The sequence below is a fragment of the Cnephaeus nilssonii genome (assembly GCF_951640355.1).
Source record: "Cnephaeus nilssonii genome assembly, chromosome: 6".
NCBI lineage: Eukaryota > Metazoa > Chordata > Mammalia > Chiroptera > Vespertilionidae > Cnephaeus > Cnephaeus nilssonii.
In genome coordinates this window covers 8,429,686-8,450,318 of record NC_137077.1, presented here as the reverse complement: position 1 = coordinate 8,450,318, position 20,633 = coordinate 8,429,686, and the positions used below count along the sequence as shown (strand labels likewise).

At 56.1% G+C, this 20,633-nt stretch overlaps 1 protein-coding gene across 1 annotated transcript; it reads left to right on the top strand.

Moving 5' to 3' along the window:
- Nucleotides 1–871: 871 nt before the first annotated feature.
- MCM5 (minichromosome maintenance complex component 5) lies at nt 872–20,170 on the top strand. Its single transcript, XM_079775092.1, has 17 exons — nt 872–993; nt 1,275–1,449; nt 3,208–3,334; nt 3,414–3,542; nt 5,722–5,894; nt 6,544–6,699; nt 8,980–9,146; nt 9,603–9,774; nt 10,937–11,048; nt 12,408–12,551; nt 12,875–12,940; nt 13,134–13,310; nt 13,911–14,023; nt 15,782–15,910; nt 16,377–16,519; nt 17,261–17,388; nt 18,269–20,170. The coding sequence occupies exons 2-17, from the start codon at nt 1,283–1,285 to the stop codon at nt 18,368–18,370; spliced, it is 2,205 nt and encodes a 734-aa protein (XP_079631218.1). The 5' UTR covers nt 872–993; nt 1,275–1,282; the 3' UTR covers nt 18,371–20,170.
- Nucleotides 20,171–20,633: the final 463 nt, after the last annotated feature.

Sequence of the window (20,633 nt, the reverse complement as noted above, 5' to 3'; positions counted from 1 at the left end):
GGACGGAGCCTCCGGTTTTCTGTGAAGGGCATGGGCATTCATTGTTTGTAGAGACAAAGACAGGAAGAGGGGGGGCGGAGAGAAACACCTGGGGTTGTACTAATGGGGGAATGGCTGAAAATCTGCATTCTGTTCACACTATGGGAAATTCAATAGCTCTTAACCAGAATGAGTCCCGTCTCTGTGTCCACTCAGAGGGGCTTCCATGAAGTGTCAGTGAGAAAAGCCCGTTTCAAATTCGTTTGGTATATACATATTTTTAAAATATATTTTTATTGATTTCAGAGAGGAAGGGAGAGAAAGAGCAAGGTAGAAACATCAATGATGAGAATCATTGATCGGCTGCCTCCTGCACGCCCCCTACTGGCGGGGATGGAGCCTGCAACCTGGGCATGTGCCCTTGGCCAGAATGGAACCTGGGACCCTTTAGTCCACAGGCTGACGCAACCGGCTAGGGCACTTTTATTTATTTTCAATTTTCTTTTTTCTCTGTGCCGTTGAGTGACAGCTACCACTGACACAGTCCCAGGACAAGGATGCACTCAAGGGTTATCTGTCAGCACCAGCTACCAAACCCTGGCCCCACGGCCTGGCGAGGACCTCAGAGACTTTTAGGAAGGCAGGAACACAGTACACGAAGCCCCCGGCACAGCACCTCCGCCATCTTGGCGCCACTCCCGCTCGTCCCGCCCATTCCCCCGCCCCGCGTCAGAAATTTCGCGCCAAATTGCCGGTCGACAAAATGGAGCCCGGAAAAGGGCCCGGAAGCCTGACGTCATGAGCCCCGAAGCCAATCGTCTAGGAATGCCGGTCCGGGAGGCGGGGCTAGAGGGCGCAGAGCGGTCCAATCGGTGGCCGCGGAGCCCAGGCCAGCCAATGGGGACGCAGCGGCCGCGGCGTGCGAACTCGGCGTCTAGTTTTTCCCCGCGAAACTCTGTGGCGGAGCTTGGGGGTGCTTGTCTCTCCGAATTCGTGGGGTGCAGGAAAGGAGAGGTGAGGCCGGTGGGCCTGGCGGGTGGGGGCCCGGGAGCTGGCCCACTGGGGGTCCGCAGGCGAGTGCAGTGAGGGTGGGCAGTGGTTTCCCCCGGGAGGACTGGGGTCGGGATCCGGGACGGGGAACCAGGGCCCGTCCACCCCCCTACCCCCTCCCGGCACCGCCCTGAGTGGGAGCCGGGACACCCCGCCCCGCGTTCGGAGCCGAGACCCCTGCCGTCGGGGCGCGGGGAGGCCGCGCGCTGTCCCCAGTCCGCTCCAGCGCCCTGTCCCCGCGCCAGGTGCAGGCATGTCGGGCTTCGACGACCCCGGCGTGTTCTACAGCGACAGCTTCGGGGGGGACCCTGCGGCCGATGAGGGCAAGGCCCGCAAGTCGCAGCTGCAGCGGCGCTTCAAGGAGTTCCTGCGGCAGTACCGCGTGGGCACCGACCGCACCGGCTTCACCTTCAAATACAGGTGCGGGCCGCAGCGGGCGGGAGGGCGGTGCACCCACACCCGGCTGCCCGAGGCCTGGGCCCGCAGCCTCCCGGAGGCATGGACAGTAGGGGCACCGGTGGGGAGACTGGCGAGAGGGCAAGGAGCCCGTCCCGTTCTAAGGATTTTGGCCCCAGCGGTGCTTCATCCGACCCCCGCACCCGGGGGGATACCGTTTTGCATATTTCATACCCGAAGTTAACGTTTGCGGGAGTCACCTGTTGTGAGTGGGCCACCAACTACCCAGCTAGAGGCACTGGGCCCTTTGGTTCTTGTTTTTTTTTTTTTTTTTTTTAAATGTTTTTTTAAATTTATTTTAGAGAGGAAGGAAGAGGGATAGAAAGATATAAACATCAATGATGAGAGAGAGAATCACTGATGGGCTGCCTCCTGCACACCCCCAACTGGGGACCGAACCCACAGCCTGGGCATGTGCCCCTGACCGGAATCGAATCCGGGACCCCTCAGTCTGCAGGCCGAGGCTCTATCCACTGAGCCAAACCAGCTAGAGCCCTTTGGTTCTTTTTCCAGATCTTGTCCCTATGTCTTCTTCTTACTGTCCTTCCACTTAACCTCAGAAACTCAAGCTCTCAATGGTGCAATAGGTGAAGATGGGAGTTAAGATTTACTTCATTCATGCACTCATTCATTCATTCATTCATTCATTCATTCCAGTCATGTAACCTCATTGATGGTGCACCTGCTGCATGCCAGGCTCAGTGCCAGGTGCTGGGCTGCAGCCCTGAAGGAGCTGGGCAGGGTCCCTGCTCCCGGTCCTTGTACCACCTGTGAGGACGTACCAAGTCATTGTAGGTCCTTCAGATGCAGAGAACAGGAGTTTGCAGGTCCAGGCTCCGGCAGGGTGCCTTCCAAGGGACAGTCTCTCCGGTCCTCAGTTTCTTCATCCGCAAAATGGGCATAGCCATTCTTGCCTCCATTTATTCATGTACCAGCTGACGCTGACCATCTATTTGCCTGGCGCTGTGCTGGACACTGGGACACAGATAGGAAAAGATTCATGCTGCTCGCCCTCAAGGTCAGTGGTAGGGAGGCGTAGAGACCAACAAATAATTACAAGGTGAGAGTCACCCCAAAGAAGGAAGGCAAAGAGAGTTAGGCGAGGCTTCCTGAGGTCACCCCTGAGCTCACGGTGGGAGGCATTCCACAGCAGTTGCATGGGCCGAGGTACAGGGTGGCCTGTTAGGGGCTCTGTGGCTTCTGGGCATAAGGTAGAAGGGGATGAAGCCCGAGATGAGGCTGGGAGCAGGCTCTGTGGTCTGTGGTCCCCAAATGTGTTTTTTGGGACAATCGTCCCAGGGGATACTCTGCAAGAAGGATCTGTCTGGTGGTTGACAGGACACACACGTGTGTGCTGCCTATAGTCTCCAAGTTCTGAGGAGTGTACCCTGTTAGTTTCCTGAGCGAGTTAAAGGCTCCAGGGAGTCCTGAAGTGACTGGTTTGCCGTGGGAGGTGCCCAAACTGACGTGTGTGCAGAGGCCTGTCTGTGAGTGTTGAAACAGCTTCCACGGAGCTCTCTTGGGAGGGTGCCTCAGCTGGCAGCGGGGGCCTCTGAGGGTCAAGTCGGGAAACCACCCGGAATGCGATGTGTGTCTGGGAAGAGCAGTGGTGGAGCAGTGTTGGTGACCGCGAGGGCACATTCAGGGTGCAGTGCACTCAGACACACTATGTCCTCTTCCCTGCACCCTTACCCACCTTCACCTGCCACCTGCCCACTGCAGGGATGAACTCAAGCGGCATTACAACCTGGGGGAGTACTGGATCGAGGTGGAGATGGAGGACCTGGCCAGCTTTGATGAGGACCTGGCCGACTTCTTGTACAAGCAGCCGACCGAGCATTTGCAGCTGGTGAGTGGGACCCTGTGCTGCACCCCCAGGGCTGCCCTGTTCCAGGCACTGACAGCCTGTTCCCTTCCTCCTCCTCCAGCTGGAGGAAGCTGCCAAGGAGGTGGCCGATGAGGTGACCCGGCCCCGGCCCAGTGGTGAGGAGGTGCTCCAGGACATCCAGGTCATGCTCAAGTCGGACGCCAGCCCGTCCAGCATTCGTAGCCTGAAGGTGGGTTTGCCCAGAGGTTGGGCGGAGGGTGGCCGCGGCTGCTGCACGGTGCGGAGGGGCTTTGGAGGCAGGCTGCCCTACCTGGGGGCCCGCCGTGTGATCCTGAGCCCGATTAACTCATTGGACAAGTGCTGACTGAGCTGCTCCTGTGGGCAAAGCATTGCGTTGGGTCCTGGAGAAACAACGGTGAATTAAAGGACACGCTCCGGTCCTCGCCGAGTTGATTACTGCCCCGGGGAGACTGAGGAACTGGTGAACGGCACCATGACAGTTTTAGGTGATCGGAAGTGCAGTGAGGAAATGAGGAGGGTGGCGAGCAAGGGGGAGCCTCTCTGGAAAGGATGGAGAGGGCTTCTTTGGGGAGCTGTCATCTGAGTGAGATCTGAGGATGGGAACAAGCAGCACACTGACCGTTGGGGGAGAGCTCTGGGTGGGTGGGGGTGGTGTGCGCTAGTGCCACCAGGTGAGGAGGCATGCGATGTGCAAGGCCATGTTGAAAGCCTGCCAGCATGGCTGAAGGGATGAGGAAGCAGGAGAGGGGCAGAGCCTGCCTGTCCTCTAGTCGTTTATCCGTCTAACTCAGCAAATACTGAGTGTGCGGCTACACTCCCGGTGCTGGGCTAGACCCTCACTGTGGACAGACGGGCCTCTGTCCATGGCGCTTACAGAGAGAAGCAGGCGAGCACGGAGATGACAGGTTCTGGGATATGAGTCGTGAAGAGAAGAAATCGGGCAGCATGACAGTGGCTGAGGGAGGCCTCCGAGGAAGTGCTGGGGGAGCGAGTCTGAGCGATGCCACAGCCCGAGGGACACAGCCTGCGGGACGAGCGCTTCGGGCTCACAGAGAAGCAGGTCCAAAGGCCTGAGGTGGGGACATGGCATGGTTCCAGGAATAGAAAGGAGCGAGTGTAGCCAGAGCCCAGGAGGTGAAGATTGGGGAAAAGGAAAGGAAGAGAGGGGTGGAGGGGCCAGGAGGCCGGGCCTTTCGGCTGGAGGAAGGAGCTTGGATTTTGAATCCCAGTAGGGAATCAGTGGAGGGTTACATAGAAAAACATGCTGATTGCACTTTTAAAAGGCCCCTCTGGCTGCTGTGCGGAAGGAGAATTTACAGAGTAGGCAGGAGTGGGAGCCAGGAGAGCAGTGAGGGAGAAGTGGTCACGGCGTTGGTTCTGTCACAGGGCGATGTAAGAATGAGATGGAATGAAGCACATGCCTGTGCTTGGCAAACTCTACGTTGGGGTCCACATGTCACCCGTGACCTCTGTTGGGGTCCCCGTGAAGCCTTCCTTGGCTCGCACGATGGCAGGTCCGCTCCAGAAGCCAGAGTGTGGACTCTGGAGGCTACGGAACGAGTGGCTTCATCTCTGTTCCCAGCAGCAGGGAGGGTCTCCAGGACCGTGATGGGACCAAACTGGGTTCCACGCGTTTGGCCGTCTGTGGAAGTGGAGTTAGACTTGCTCTGCGGGGCAGCTGTTTCACCAGAGGCCAGCCTCCGCTCCACCCAGGGTCAGCCTTCCGCCTCGGACTCACTGGCAAACACAGGAAATGTGTTCCTGCTTCGGGTGATGGGTTTCCTAACAAGGGGCGGAGCCCGCTCAGGGAAGATCACTTGTCAGGGATGCCTCAGAGGCGGGGCTAAGGCAACCCCAGTCCTTTCCGACTCTGACATTCCGGAGTGCCAGGATTTGTCGGTTGACTTCCAGAAACCATGCTCTGTGGTGGCTTCAACAGTTCCAGTGACCCCTGGGCCATGGCAGGCACTTGTGGCTCTGGCCTCAGTTACTAGAGGGGTCTGGCCTCCTTTCTGTGTTTCTCCCCTCCCTGCAGGCTTTGGGGGAAGGGCATCAGCATGAACCTCTAGCCTGCCTATCTGTCCCGGAAAAACTACTGGGAATGGGGGAAAAAACTTATTATTTTTGGCTTTTTATTCTAAAACATTACAAAGAGGTAGGGAATAGTGTAATGAATCTATACCTTCACCTAGATTTAATGGCTGTTAACATTTTGCCTCCTTTGCTTTTTCTCTCATCTCCCCTCCTCAAAGTATTTTTAAAGTAAGTTACAGACATGGCACTTTATCCCTAAGTATTCCAGTATGCATTAAAAAAAGACTTGCATGCATAATCTCAGGTGTACCTGTCTCGCTTTAACCCACCATCCTCCCGTGGCTCTGTTACAGTCAGACATGATGTCACACCTGGTGAAGATCCCTGGCATCATCATCTCAGCGTCAGGAGTCCGCGCCAAGGCCACCCGCATCTCCATCCAGTGCCGCAGCTGCCGCAACACCCTCACCAACATCGCCATGCGCCCCGGCCTGGAGGGCTACGCCCTGCCCAGGAAGTGCAACACGTGAGGAGGGGATGGGGAGATGTGAGGAGGTGATGTGAGGAGATGTGAAGGATGAGGATACTGTAGCAGGTGGGGCTGGGGCAGGGGGCGCCCAGTGGGAGAGGCACAGAGCTGCTTGTCACTATGTTACGTAGTTATTTGCCGGGTGTTTTCCAGTCTCCCCTCACTAGAACCTTAGCTCCATAAGGGCAAGGGGCTTTTTGTCCACTGCTGTGTCCCCGGCACCTAGAATAGTGCCTGGCACATAGTAGGTGTTTTGCTACGATATTGCTATAGTAGTTAAGTAATGATTTCAATATATAGGGGTATATAGAGGCCTAGAACTGGGAATGGTCTCCAGGTGCCCAGCCCTTAGGGATCCTGGGATTTGATTGGGGGATTAGTCAGGTCATTGGCAGTCTGGACCCTCTCTACCTGTGGGGACACTTGAGACCCTGTGAGGGGACTGGGAATGTGACTTGCCTGCCTCCCAGCAAGTTCATGGAAGAGCCTGGCCCAGAGTAGGTCTCCCCATTCTTAATCTGGTGTGTGGTTCCCCAGAGCTACCTTTTAGGGTCTTTTCCCAGCTTATCCTTAATTTGCTGCTGTCTCCTGGGATGGGCTCTGGGTTCTCAGGGTGGCTCTGGTGACTTTTTTCTTCCCCATACAGGGATCAGGCCGGGCGCCCCAGGTGCCCGCTGGACCCGTATTTCATCATGCCCGACAAGTGCAAGTGCGTGGACTTCCAGACTCTGAAGCTGCAGGAGCTGCCTGACGCAGTGCCTCACGGCGAGATGCCCAGACACATGCAGCTCTACTGCGACAGGTGAGGCAGGCTGGTGGCGGGCACCCACGCGGTCGGGTGTCCCTGGCTGTGTCCCTAAACTGGTGCTGGGTGTGGACCAACCAGCGCGGTGGTGGGGGAGGAGAGGATGGCTGGTTAGGGGACACTTGCTCTGTGCCTGGTACTTCCCATCACCTGCAGGGGCATGTCCGCCCCCATTTTGCTGATTGAGGACATGTCACTGACTCTGTGGAGGAGCTTTGAGCCTGTGTTCTTCCTGGGCGACTCTGTCCAGCCCTCTTAGAACTGGGAGGCTCCAGGTGGCAGAGCTAGATAACCAGCAGCGGGGAGGGCCTCATCCCTGCCTGACACCTGCCCCTGCCCCCGCCTTGCTGGTCAGATTCTTCCTTGGATTTTGTTGAGTGATTGGAAAGAGGGAGAGGGTGCCAAACTGGGCCTAGTCCCCTTACAGTAACGTGGGCAGAAGGCTTGGAGGTGGTGACGAGGGTCCTTAACTGGGCTTGCACACCCTGGCCGCACTAATGTTCTGTGCATGTACATTTTTCTGGGGAGCAGACTTACAGGTTTCATTTGCTTCATTTTTTTTTTTTTAAAGATTTTTAGTTGATTTTTAGAGGGAGAGGGAGAGAGAAACATCAATGACCAGGGATGGAATCCACAACCTGGGCATATGCCCTGACCAGGAATCGAACCGGCAACCTTTGGTGCATGGGACAATGCCCACCAACTGAGCCACACTGGCCAGGGCTCTTTAGCTTCTCCAGTGGCAGTAGAACCTGTAGAAGTCAGACTCTTAAGCAAGTTGCATGAACTTGCTAAGCCTCAGTTTCTTTATCAGTAAAATGGGGATCAATTTTGACAGTCCTTAATCTCTCATCGGACTGCTGTGAGATTTAAACTGGAAAATGCATGTCAGACGCTGAGCACAGTTTCGTGTACAGGCTAAGTGTTCATTATAAGGTTTTGTCCCAGCAGTCTGATCCACAAAGCCTAAGTGGGACATAAGGGAGGAGTCACAATCCTCTGCTGAAACATTAACAGTGACAGTGGTAGTCCTCAGAGGCTGTGACAGGCTCAGAGACTTGCAGTGACTTCTTCGCCATCACATGGCCTCTGAGTGGCAGTGTGTGGATACACGACCCAGTGTTTCCTCCCTGCCTAAGACTCCCTTGTTTCAACATCTTGTTTTTCAAAAGAGGAAATGAAAGCTCAGAGGAAAAAGGACTTGGCTGAACTCCTGGAGCCAGGAAGGGGCAGGAATGGGAGTAGTCCTCGCAGGGAGGCTGGGAGGGCGGGGGAGGCTCCCCTGAGGTGGCTAAGGGGCACCCTGCGACGAGGCTGACAGCAGAGAGATTGGGGGTGGAGGGCCTTTTTATTTTATCTTTACTTTTTTGGGTTTTTAAATTCTTTATTGTTGAAAGTATTACATATGTCTCCATTTTCCCCCATTGACCTCTCCTGGCTGGTTCCTGCCCCCCATTATTTTTATTTTTTAAATTGTATTTTTCAATTACAGTTTATGTTCAATATTATCATTGTTTTCTGTTTTATTTTTTCCCCATCACCATTTATTCCCCTCATACCCTCTTCCACCTCCACCCACCCCCTCTCCCCCGCAATCACCACACTGTTGTCCATGACCATGAGTTCTTTTTTTTTAATATATATTTTCTTATTGATTGCAGAGAGAAAGGGAGAGAGAGATAGAAACATCAATGATGAGAGAGAATCATTGATTGGCTGCCTTTTGCATGCCCCTTACTAGGGACCGAGCCCGCAACCCAGACAGGAATCGAACCAGGGACCCTTCAGTCCCCAGACAGATACTCTACCCACTGAGCCAAACCAGCTAGGGCAGACCATGAGCTCTATTTTGCTTAATCCCTCCACACCACCAACCTCTCCCATTGCTCCCAATCTCAATATTATTTTGTATTCGTTTCAGGTGTACAGCATAGTGGTTAGACAATCATATGTTTTGAGATGGGGCTTCTGAGGGTTCGGGGTGGGCTCCCCTCTGACCCTGAGCAGCATAACAAATGAGCTTGTGAAGGCAGTGGAAGGGGCACGTCACCAACGATTATCAGCATTGTCCTCCAAGTAACTGAGTTATGCAAGCGGGGTGAATGAGGAGGGGGAGAGACCCGTTTTCTGGGCCGTGGGATGGACAGGTCTGGAGCAGCTTGTAAGGCCTCTGGTAGAAATGCTAAGGTGAACTGCGTGACCGGGTGGGTGGAGTCAGGACTCTGTCTCCACCCAGCTCTCACCTGCTTTCCCCCTTCCTCCCCATCGACCTCTCAGGTACCTGTGTGACAAGGTCGTCCCCGGGAACAGGGTCACCATCATGGGCATCTACTCCATTAAGAAGTTTGGCCTGACTTCCAACAAGGGCCGAGACAGGGTGGGCGTGGGCATCCGGAGCTCCTACATCCGTGTCCTGGGCATCCAGGTGGACACAGATGGCTCTGGTGAGTTGGCTTTGGGGCCCTGGCCTGGCCCTGCCAAAAGGCTGTGCTGTGCCCTGGCTGAGCCCACGTTGTCTTCCTGAATTACTGTTGGGCCTCCTCCCTGTGCTCGCCCCTGCACTGTTCCACACAGCGGTCAGGGTAAGTGGTGCTGTCATAACCACAGGCACCACGTCATTCCTTGGCTGAGAGCATCCCACCCCTCTCTGCCAGACGGAAGACTTCCCAGGAGTCCACAGGGGCCTCCACGATCTGACCCCCTGGCTCCTCTGACTCCCCCCACTCTTCCCCTCACTCACTGGTCCCTGGAACTCGCAAGCCCACTCCTGAGGGGGAATGGAGTTCTTTTTTCTGACGCTTGCACTGCCCCTCCCCTCCCCCTGAGACGCCCTGAGCGAGCACCAGGTTCTCCCTCACACAGCTCTCATGCACCCTCCCTCCCCCTTCCCATCCCCCCAGGCCGCAGCTTTGCTGGGGCCGTGACCCCGCAGGAAGAGGAGGAGTTCCGGCGGCTGGCTGCCCTCCCCAATGTCTACGAGGTCATCTCCAAGAGCATCGCCCCCTCCATCTTCGGGGGCACGGACATGAAGAAGGCCATCGCCTGCCTGCTCTTTGGGGGTTCCCGGAAAAGGTGGGGGGCTGGGCTCCCCGGGCCTGGGGAGGGCACGGTGACTCGGCTCACGGGAGAACAGCTGCCAGGTGGTCAGGACATGAATGCTCTTTTCGTTTTCCCTGACTCAGCCCTGCCTGCGCCACAGGCTCCTTGTCAGCTGGCTGGGGACGGATCCATCATCTCTCCAGGGAGACGCCATGCCCAGCCTGGCTAGGGGGTGGGCTGTGGGGGACCTGGCGGGCACAGTGGGGAGAGCTCTGGGCTTGCAGTCTCTGCCGTGCTGCCTATTTACTGTGTGACCTTGGGCAAGAGACCCCGCCTCAACCCACGCTTTCACACGGACGACAAGTGAAAAACCCAACACAGGAAGTCGTATGTCTTTGAAATTATAAAGTAATAGAGACTTAGAAATTAATATGACTAGCAGTACCATTTACTGAATTTTTACTGTCTGCTAGGCCTTTTTCTAAGCGCTTTAATGTGTCTGAAACCCAGCCAGTCTTCACCATAACCCTGTGAGAAAGCTACGTTCACACCCATTTTATTTATTTTATTTTTAAAAATATATTTTATTGATTTTTTACAGAGAGGAAGGGAGAGGGATAGAGTTAGAAACATCGATGAGAGAGAAACATCAATCAGCTGCCTCCTGCACACCCCCTACTGGGGATGTGCCCACAACCAAGGTACATGCCCTTGACCGGAATCGAATTTGGGACCTTTCAGTCCGCAGGCCGACGCTCTGTCCACTGAGCCAAACCGGTCAGGGCCTCACCCATTTTATAGATGAGGCAGGTGAAGCATAAAGACCTAAGGGAACTTGCTCACAGGCACATGTTGGGCCAGGAGCCTGCCCACATGATTCCCATTCCACTACCACGCACAGCCCACTGGCAGCTCCCCTGCTTTCCCTCTTTCCAGCTGCGAGGATGGTTATCAGATGCTCACTGTGTGCCCCAGCCCAGCCCCAAGTGCCAATTTCCTTTGATGCTCCCCTTCCCCCCCGGGAGGCAAGTTACCATGGGGCTATGAACGTGGTCTCAGCCCAGAGCCCCTGACTCCCCACTTGATCTGAAGCTCGTGATGGGTCGGGGGGCTGACTGCCAGCAGCCATTGTGACCAGCCTGAGCCCCAGGACTCGGGGGATTCTTGCCTTGCCCACCTGTGTGTCCTCTCCTAGGCTCCCTGATGGACTTACTCGCCGAGGAGACATCAACCTGCTGATGCTGGGGGACCCGGGGACGGCCAAGTCCCAGCTGCTGAAGTTTGTGGAGAAGTGCTCCCCCATTGGGGTGAGTACCGATGAGCTGCTCTCCGTGGCTGCCCAGCAGGGAGGAAGGCTGCAGGGCAGGGCCCCCAGGTCCCCCGATCCTCTTGGTGGGCGGGATCGCTCAGAATCTCTTCCTCATTCCCCTTGGTTGTGGTCAGGTGGTACAGGAGGAGAGGGAAGGAAATCAACAGGTGGGTGTAGTTTTGGGGTAGCGGGCAGAGCACCGGATGAGAGGCAGGATGGGGTTTGGGTTTCAGCCTGGCCAGTCATTGGGTGTGGGCCTTGAGCAAGTCACCTCTGTTCCCTGAGCCTCAGTTTACCCGCCCACTAAATCATAACACCGATAACAGTCATGGCTAACCTTGAGGGCCAGGCACTGCTTCAAGTGCCCTACACCTGTTTACTCTTAACGTGCACCTCGACTCTGCAGTAGGTGTGTGGGCCCGTCCTGCGGGTGAGGAAACGGGTACAGAATAGCTACGTGTCTTGCTGGTAGTAAGTGCTAGCACAGGGATTTGAACACAGGTGCCTGGTCAGCCGGGGTCTCTGCAGTGATGAGCGTGTCTGGGGATCAGAGTGGGGCGAGGATGCCTGCCGTGTTCAGTGGGACGGGTTGTACAGGTGGGAGGGGTGGTCTCTGGATAGATAGGAAGTGTGTGCAACCAGTGCTCGTGCCAGGGCTGTCCAATAGGAATGTGTGTGAACTGCACATGTGAGCCACGTGTGTGATGCTAGATATTCTAGTAGCCACGTTAAAAAAGTGGAAAAAGAAAAACAGGTGAAATTAAACCTAATAATCTGTTTAGCCCAACATATTTACAGTATTTCAGCGTGTAGCTTAATGTAAGAAAATAGTCAGGAGATACTTTGCATTCCCTTCTTAGCACTAAGTTTGAAATCCTACACTTACACTCTTCTCAGTTTGGACTTGCCACCCTGCCAGGGCTCAGTGACAGCATGTGGCTGCAGGTCTGTACAGAGATGACATGGGGCTCTGGTTGGGGAAGCTTTTTCCCGGAGTCAGGAGTCTGTCCCAGCTCTGAGGCCACTCCTCTCCTCTGGGCCTCACTTTGCTCCTCTGTGATAAGCCAGGCCCTAAGGGCTGGCTCCTGGGGCCATCATGGTGGGCTCAGCTGAGGCTCGGGGCTGAGGCAGGCTCAGAGTGTAATGGATGTGAACCACCCAGTGGGGGCGAACCTCTAGGCCAGATGGGCCGGGGTGACCTCCTCATCCAGCAGGAGGCTCCCTGAGTTCTGTCTGTGCCCTGTGGCCAGCTGTGCTGTGTGACCTTGGCTGAGTCACAGCTTTCTGGTCCCCTTCACTTGGGAGGTCAGCATGAAGCTGTGTTGGGCCCTGACACCTCTTCCCATTTCCTCCCCAGGTGTATACATCTGGGAAAGGCAGCAGCGCGGCAGGCCTGACAGCCTCGGTGATGAGGGACCCCTCGTCCCGGAACTTCATCATGGAGGGCGGAGCCATGGTCCTGGCTGATGGCGGGGTTGTCTGCATCGATGAGTTTGACAAGGTGAGGTTGACAGGGTGAGGTGGTGGCACCTAGTGGTCTCAGGGCAGGGGGTGGGGCCCTCTATGCCTGGGACTTGTATTCAGTCCCCTGCCTGTCACTATAGGGTAACTGGGAAGTAGCTTGACTTCTCCCAGCCTCAGTTTCCACATCTAGAGAGCGGGGAGAGGACAGCCAAGCGCACACAGTTGTCACCAGGATGAGAGGTGACCTATTCCTGCCGTTGGCCTGGCACGAAGCTGGGACCAGGAGTGGTCGTGCTGAGCTCTCCTGCTGGCACTGCCCCACCCTCGCCTGGCCTGATGGACGCTTCTCTCCCCACGCAGATGCGAGAAGACGACCGCGTGGCAATCCACGAGGCCATGGAGCAGCAGACCATCTCTATCGCCAAGGTGGGTGGTCCTCCCCGGCAAGCCCAGCCGGCTGAGGTCCGGCTTGGTTCGGCCGAGCCCAGGGTGCTCTGAGCGCTGTGCCAGGCCCTGCCTGCCCAGGCCTCTGTCGGCGGCAGCAGCAGGCCTAGCATCTTGTGCGCATACGTGTCCGGGTCCTCATCTCTGATCTGTCATCTGTTCCCTCACTCCTCAGGCTGGGATCACCACCACCCTCAACTCCCGCTGCTCCGTCCTGGCTGCTGCCAACTCGGTGTTCGGCCGCTGGGATGAGACGAAGGGGGAGGACAACATCGATTTCATGCCTACCATCTTGTCCCGCTTCGACATGATCTTCATCGTCAAGGACGAGCACAACGAGGAGAGGGACGTGGTGAGTCAGGGCCGCAGGGTGCATGGGGCTCGGCTCCAGCCAGGCCCATGGTTCTGGGGGAGGGCGAACAAGGGGCTTGGCATGAGTCCTGATCATCGGGTAGCGCCCGTGGTGGGTTGCCCAGGAGGCGGCAGATGGGGGCTGCAGAGAGCACTGAACCAGGGTGCAGAGTTCTGTCTCCCCTGTGAGTGATTGGGGGTAAATCTCTCCCCCTGGCCCAGACCCTTGCATGTGAAATGGGGAGTTGATATTTGGGTACAAGTGATAGAACCCCACCCAGTTCTGGTTTGTAAATTTCTGAAAGGAACTTGGTGTCTTATGGGATGGACAAGCCCAGAGGTTTGAGGCTCCACTGGTGTCCCCAGGGCTCCTGTCTCTGCTGCTCTGCTCTCTCCTTGGGGGAGCAGCTGCTCCCTCTGGTGGCAGAGGAGGCCGTGGCAGCTCCGGCTTTTGTCTTAGCAGCTGACAGCCCAGAGGAGGAGGAGGCCTCCCCTTCCCCATTGGTTCTGTTCTACAAGCTCCCTCCCTGCCTGCTGGGCCTCGGTGGGGAGCCAGGCTTAGGAGGGCCTGCCAGCTGACCCAGGGTCCCCTCTGCCCTAGATGCTGGCCAAACACGTCATCACTCTGCACGTGAGTGCGCTGACACAGACCCAGGCGGTGGAGGGGGAGGTGGACCTGACCAAGCTGAAGAAGTTCATCGCCTACTGCCGAGCGTGAGTCCTGGATGCTGGCCCGTGGGCTGGGGCTCCGGCTCCCTGGGCGGGGGAGAGCCCTGCTCCCTGGGCCTGCTCCTCATGAAGGACGCCTGAGATGATGCTGTCCTTTGGGGTTCTAGTTCCATGAATAGGCTCCACTCCTGTCTGACCTTACACAGGTCACTCGGCTGTCAGCCTCGGTTTCCCCGTCTCCAAAATGAGGGCGTAGGATTAGGTCAAGGACACCCCCCTCAGCTGACACTCAGGGAGGCAGGGCAGTGTGTCATTGTAGACCCCCCACTGTGTGACCTTGGGCAAGTCATTTGCCCTCTGAGCCTTGCTTTCCTGGGTTGGTGTTCCCTGGGGTTTTTGTAAGGATTGCACAAGATGATGAGTAAGTGCTTGGCACAGCCTTGCACCAAGTAACCACTCAGTAAATGGCACTTGCAACTTTATTGTTATTCTCACAGATTGTCAGTAATAGTAATCATGCGTAGGGTACTTGTTCTGTGCCTGGCATTACTCTCAGTATTTATGGACAAGTGAAATTTAGCTCTTCCCTAAAACCTAAGAAACTGGTGTATTATTGTTCTATTTTATAGATAGGGAAGCTGACAGACAAAGGTTAAATAACTTGTCCAAGGTCACAGGTAGGTGTAATGGAGCCAGGATTTGAGCCCAAGTACCGGGCTCCAGAGGCTGTGCTTTTAGCCACTGTGCCAAGGTGTTTTTTTGTTTATTTGTTTTTAAATATATTTTTATTGGTTTTAGAGAGGAAGGGAGAGGGGGAGAGAGAAACATTAATGATGAGAGAGAATCATTGATTGGCTGCCTCCTGCAAGCCCCCTACTAGGGATCGAGCCCGCACCCCAACATGTGCCCTTCACCGGAATTGAACCCGGGACCTTTCAGTCTGCGGGCTGATGCTCTATCCACTGAGCAAAACCAGCCAGGGCTGCCAAGGTTCTTGACATACACCTTGGTTGTGTCTTGTTGGAGCTAAAACCTGAGAGTGGAGGACTCTTTGAGTGCCCCCTCCAAAGTCGGGGGGGGGGGTCCCTTAACTCACCACCCCCTCTGGGGTGATGGGTGGTGTAGTGCCCAGTGATTTCTGGGTCTTTATCACGGTCCTGAGCTCCTCACAGCCTTCCCTAGGGCCTTCCATTCAGCTTTGGTCTCCTCATCCTCAGGATGGGGGTTGGATTACGTGATCAGTGACTGTCAGTCGACCTGTGTGGTGTGTGGGAGGGGATAGGACCTACCTGATCAGGATCTACCTGATCACTCTCCCTCCTGGGAGAGTCTGACATGCTCCCTGTCCCTGGACAGCAGTCACTGCGAAGCCTCTTGGGGCGTCATCGCGCATCACATCCTCAGTTGTGTTGGCTGGTGGGGAAGTGTGGGTCGAGGCCTGCTGTGAGCCCGCAGTCCCGTGGGCCCTGTGCTGCATGGTGGTGCCGTCGTTCTGTTCTGTGGGTGAGGCAACCTTTGCTTCATGACTTAAGTCACATGTCACCCAGCAGCAAGGAGGGCAGCCTTCACCCCCTGTGATGGGCCTGGCTTCCCTCTGCCTGTTTTCTGACAAAGGCACCGGTTTTTCTCTCCTGCTGTTGATCTCAGGCACCTGTCCAGAGCCCAGATTTTACTTAAATCTCTTCTAAATGATGCTCCCAGCCCGTTGGGGGTGAGCACGTGATTGTAAGCCAGCTGAGGGCAGGGAGGGTGCCCCACGTTTCCTTCCCGGCCTCATGGCAGCCGCTCCTTACCCTCCCACAGGAAGTGTGGCCCGCGGCTGTCAGCGGAGGCTGCGGAGAAGCTGAAGAACCGGTACATCCTCATGCGCAGCGGGGCCCGTCAGCACGAGAGGGACAGCGAGCGCCGCTCTAGCATCCCCATCACTGTGCGGTGAGCCGGCGGGCAGGGCTGGGCGCGCGGGCCTCACTGTAGAGCAGGGCATGCCGGGCCATCGGGGCCGGGCCATCGCTAGCCACACAGCGCAGGCCCTAGGGAAGGCGAGTGGGGGCTCCTTTTGGAGTGTAAACAGCCGTCTCCCTCTCAGTTGGCAACCAACTGAGCCACACTGGTCAGGGCTAAGGACACGTAAAAATTCCCACAAAGTGTTTGGACTTATGACTCATTGGCCACACCTTACACACACCTAGATGCTGGAGAGGCTGGGAAATGTCTTGTAGTTGGGTGTCAAGTGGCGGAATAAATGTTCCATTACTGAGGAGGAGAGGAGGACAGGGCAGGGGACACCCAGCGGTCTCCCTGTGGTCTCACCACCGTGGGCAGGTGCTGCCTGATGCCAGGAAGGGCCGGGGAGGGAAGATGGGCTCAGGCCCCCCGGTGTCCCGTTGCCCCCACACAGGCAGCTGGAGGCCATTGTGCGCATCGCCGAGGCCCTCAGCAAGATGAGGCTGCAGCCCTTCGCCACGGAGGCCGACGTGGAGGAGGCCCTGAGGCTCTTCCAGGTGTCCACGCTGGACGCCGCCTTGTCGGGCACCCTGTCAGGTGAGCCGGCGGGGCTGCGGGCTCAGGACTCGGAGGGCTGGGTGGCACGCGGAGGCCGCCGTGTGGTTGCTTCCCTGCATCTGCTTCCTTGCTGTTTCTCCTCCAACCATTTCCTCCCGGATGGCAAGAGCTGCTTCCCTCCAGACCCTTGAGCACAGTCCTCTGAGCCAGTTCGTTAGGAATGGGTGCCGTTTTCTCATTGGCCAAGAACTGTAGTCAGCACCCCTTGTCTTACTTACAGCTGGCCCCTGGAAGCCAGCTGGCCACTTCGTCCTTCTCGTCTTGGAGAGGAGGGCACTGACACTCACTTTCTCACAGAGTCAGCTCCTGTCTGTCCTCAGAGGCCTCCAGCGGCAGCTGCTCTCACCAGCATCACAACAAAACCTGTGCCGAGGCCCACAGGGCCCGTAGGACCTGGTCCTGGGTACCACTCTGGCCCCCGCACTGGGTTTTGAAGCAGTCACATGTGTTCCTACCTCACACCTTTGTACCTGCCCTTGCCTCTGCCTGAAGCACCCCTCCCCACACGGTAGCCCCGTCCCCTGACTTCAGGTCCCCATTCGTCTCCTCAGTCGGCCCTCACTTCCCTGGCACACTCTGTTCCTCTTCCCATAATTTTCTCTTCTGGGTCTGGCTCCAGCCACTCTTCTTGGGATGGAGGCTCCATCTCCAAGCCTCCCACTGTGGGCCGACTGAGATCCCGGCACCCGTCCCCACCCGTCTCCCTTCTCGTGCCCACAGGCGTGGAGGGCTTCACCAGCCAGGAGGACCAGGAGATGCTGAGCCGCATCGAGAAGCAGCTCAAGCGCCGCTTTGCCATCGGCTCCCAGGTGTCGGAGCACAGCATCATCCAGGACTTCACCAAGCAGGTGGGCCTTCCCTGGGGCCGGGCGGGGTGGGGAGGGTGCAAGGGTCTCCTCATGGCTGCCATGGCCCAGTTCCCGCCCACAACACCGGAGCCCTATTGCCCAGCAGACAAGCTGTGGGGCAGCTGGTCCTGGTCCCAGACCTGTTCCCATCTTTCCTCCCCTTGGGACTGGGCTGTTTCTCTATTTCATTAGGGGAAGAGGACAGCGGCTGGGGTCCTGGTGGAACCACACCCAGCCTTCCCCAGGCCCTTGCTGTCTACTTCCCGCCATTGCCCGGCTTTTGTGGGGTGAGGACGGCAGAGCCAGGAGGGTGGGCCTCCCAGCTCACTGGGGACAGTGCTCTTGACCCCGTAGAGGAGCTGGCTTACCAGATGTTACGGAGAACCGGCCACCATCTTTACAGGAACAGTGCCAGCTCCGGTCTCCGCTCCCCTCGTTCTGACCCTTAGAGCAGTTTCTGCAGGAGGCAGGGTGACGTCCGCTCTGTGGGTGAGCACACCGAGGCTTAGAGAGGCTTGCGGACGTGAAGAGCTGGGGTTCTAGAGTCAGACGGACGTCATTTAAGTCCCAGCTCTACCACTTACTTGCTGTGTGACAGCTCTGTGCCTCAGTTTCCTCCCCTGTAAAGAGGGGAAGGTTGTAGTGCCGGCTGCATAGCTGTGGTGGCGATGGGAAGAGTTTGTGAAGACGGAACAGCCCTGGTGCGTGCTAGGCGCTCAGGAAGTGTGAACCCTTCTGTGATCAGAGGGGGTGTGATGGAAATTCCCAGTGAGCAGGGGACACGGGCTCTCTTGGGGCTCTGCAGGGCCCAGGGGGCAGGTTGGTGGGTGCCCGGGGTCTCCTCGGGAAGCAGACTCTGCATCTGGCCTTGTGTCCGCAGAAATACCCAGAGCACGCCATCCACAAGGTCCTGCAGCTCATGCTGCGGCGCGGCGAGATCCAGCACCGCATGCAGCGCAAGGTCCTCTACCGCCTCAAGTGAGCCCGCGCCGCCTCCTGCGCACCCACAGAGGAGTGTCGCCCCCGCCTGTGCCTCCCATCACTGTCTGCTTGAACTTCCCTCGAGCTCTCCTCCGTGCCCGGGGTGGAGGGGCCCCCCTGCCCCGAGGAAGGAGCCGCCTGTTCTGGTTGCCTCTGGGCCTCCGCCCAGACAGGTCCCGGGAGTGTGCTTTTGGGGCTCACTGAAATAATAAAGCCGAGTGTTTGGATACGTGGAGGCTTCTGCTGGGTGTCTGACCCGCATCTGCCACTTAGGCTCTCACTTTCGGGCCCCGGGTTCCTCAGCTGCTCTTGGGGATGATAGAGCCGGTGTCTCGCTGGCCCTGGTGCCAGTTCAGCAGGACCCCGTGTGTGTGGAGGTCTTTGTAAGGTGGGTGAGCTTGAGCAGCCTCAGCTGGTCCCCAGCAGCTGTGCGGTCGGGCAGGAGATAGGGTTTTGCAGTTGGACTGGCCGGATTCACCCAGTCTTTCTGTGCCTCCGTTTACTAGTCGGTAACAGGGATGGCACTGGTTGTGTTAGGGTAAATGAGCTGCTGGTGGTGAAGTGCCTAGGAAGGTGGACCTGGCAGTGAGGTGAGGCTGGTGGCATTTAGTGTTCAGGGCCATGGATATCCCTCGGGCCATACAGCGAAGTAGGTAAGGCAGAGGAGCCGGAAGTCTGTGGATGGGTCTCTCCTAGGAACCGCCCACGTGCTGTGTGGCCTTGGGGAAAACATTCGACCTCTCTGAGTGTATGATCAGTAAACTGAAGGTCGTAGGGTTCATCACCCTACGTTGTGAGGTTTGAATGGTAGAAAGCACTAGAACAGCAGTACTGGAGAAAGTGAACAATGCCATTATTATGCCATTGATTTGTCTGATGCTGGAATACCAATTTCAGTATAATTTTGTTTTAAAAAGCTAGAATTCAAAAAATTAAAAATCAGTGAAGTAAAATATTTTATGTTTAAAATGCACTTAGTAATATAAAGCCTCAAGCAAAATAGGAATTTAGAAGTATATTTAAACATTTTATTCTAATAAACTTATTAGCACATATAATGTTTAAAAATAACCACTCAGTAAAAATGAAGACAGTCATGAAGAAGTGAAAAGTCGGGTTTTGATCTTTCTAAAAACAAACAGGAAGACTTGGGGCCACAGTGCGGTCATTGCTGAATCAAAAGTATCTTCGAGCAACAATTTCCAGCTGCTGAAAGCTCTCCGGCTACACCTTTCAGGGAAATGGAGAGATGAGAGCAGCTAGATCCATTTCCTCTGACTCACTTGTGTTCAAAGCCCATTTCTTCTTTGATAACTTTTAGGAACATTTTAAACAGCGTTTTGTCCTCTTGTTTGGTGGGTGAGCATTTCCGGTTCCTCTTCTTTCATCTTGCTCAGGCGGACACTCGGGCGTGGGCCGCGTCTTTTGCAGACCTGGTCCTCTGTTCCTTGTTTGGCGCGTGAGCTCTAACCCTGCAATGGTGGGTTGCATTATTGGAGATGAAGAGGGATCTTTCTCCAGGGAGTCCACTCACCTGGGTCTCATCCAGTGATGGCTCCTGCCCCGTCATCCCACATTTGTAAAGTGGGATGCACTTAACCCCCCAGTGGTCATGGGTGCTGGTGCTGTGGTCACCTCCATTTTACAGAGGGAAGCTGAAGCTCAGGCACGTGTCAGCGAGTGATGGCAGGGTCAGGATTTAGGGTAGACAGTCCTGGCCCGGAGAAGGTGCGGCTCGGGGAAGACTGCCCTGGCATAGTCACTGCCCCAGGGTAGATGGCACCGCTGGCAGGCACATTGTGGAGGGACCAACGGAGGAGCCGCTAGCTTGGCTGGGGCTGGTGGGGGCGGGGTGTCAGGCTCATGGGGCAGGCTGCACCGAGACCAGTGTTCTGAAGAGATCAGCTCATGAAAGAAGGCATCTGTATATTTTTGGATGCTGTAACCATTTTCACATAGACATTTATACATGAATATGTCAGCTCTGTATTTATTTGACAATCAATGATGTAATGGAAACTTCAACTCTAGATGAGCAAAAGCAGACGTTTGTTTTAAAACATGGTCTGGCCAAAGAGTTCATTACAATGATTTCTGACACAACTTTTGGTAATATATAGATAAAAACCAAGCATTTTTCACTTAAAATATGAGACAGTAAAGCATAATGGTTAAGAGCATGGACTGAGAGCCAGATGGCCTGGATTCAAATCCCAGCTTTGCCACTTTCTAGTTGTGACCTTGGGCCCTTACTGCATCTGTGA

What these genes read in the sequence shown, in the direction of transcription:
- MCM5 (XM_079775092.1), top strand. Translation starts at nt 1,283, where the DNA reads ATGTCGGGCTTCGACGACCCCGGCGTGTTCTACAGCGACAGCTTCGGG. An exon ending in CTGCCCAGGAAGTGCAACAC is followed by an intron (nt 5,895 to 6,543) that starts GTGAGGAGGGGA and finishes TTCCCCATACAG; the next exon opens with GGATCAGGCCGGGCGCCCCA. An exon ending in TCCAGGACTTCACCAAGCAG is followed by an intron (nt 17,389 to 18,268) that starts GTGGGCCTTCCC and finishes TTGTGTCCGCAG; the next exon opens with AAATACCCAGAGCACGCCAT.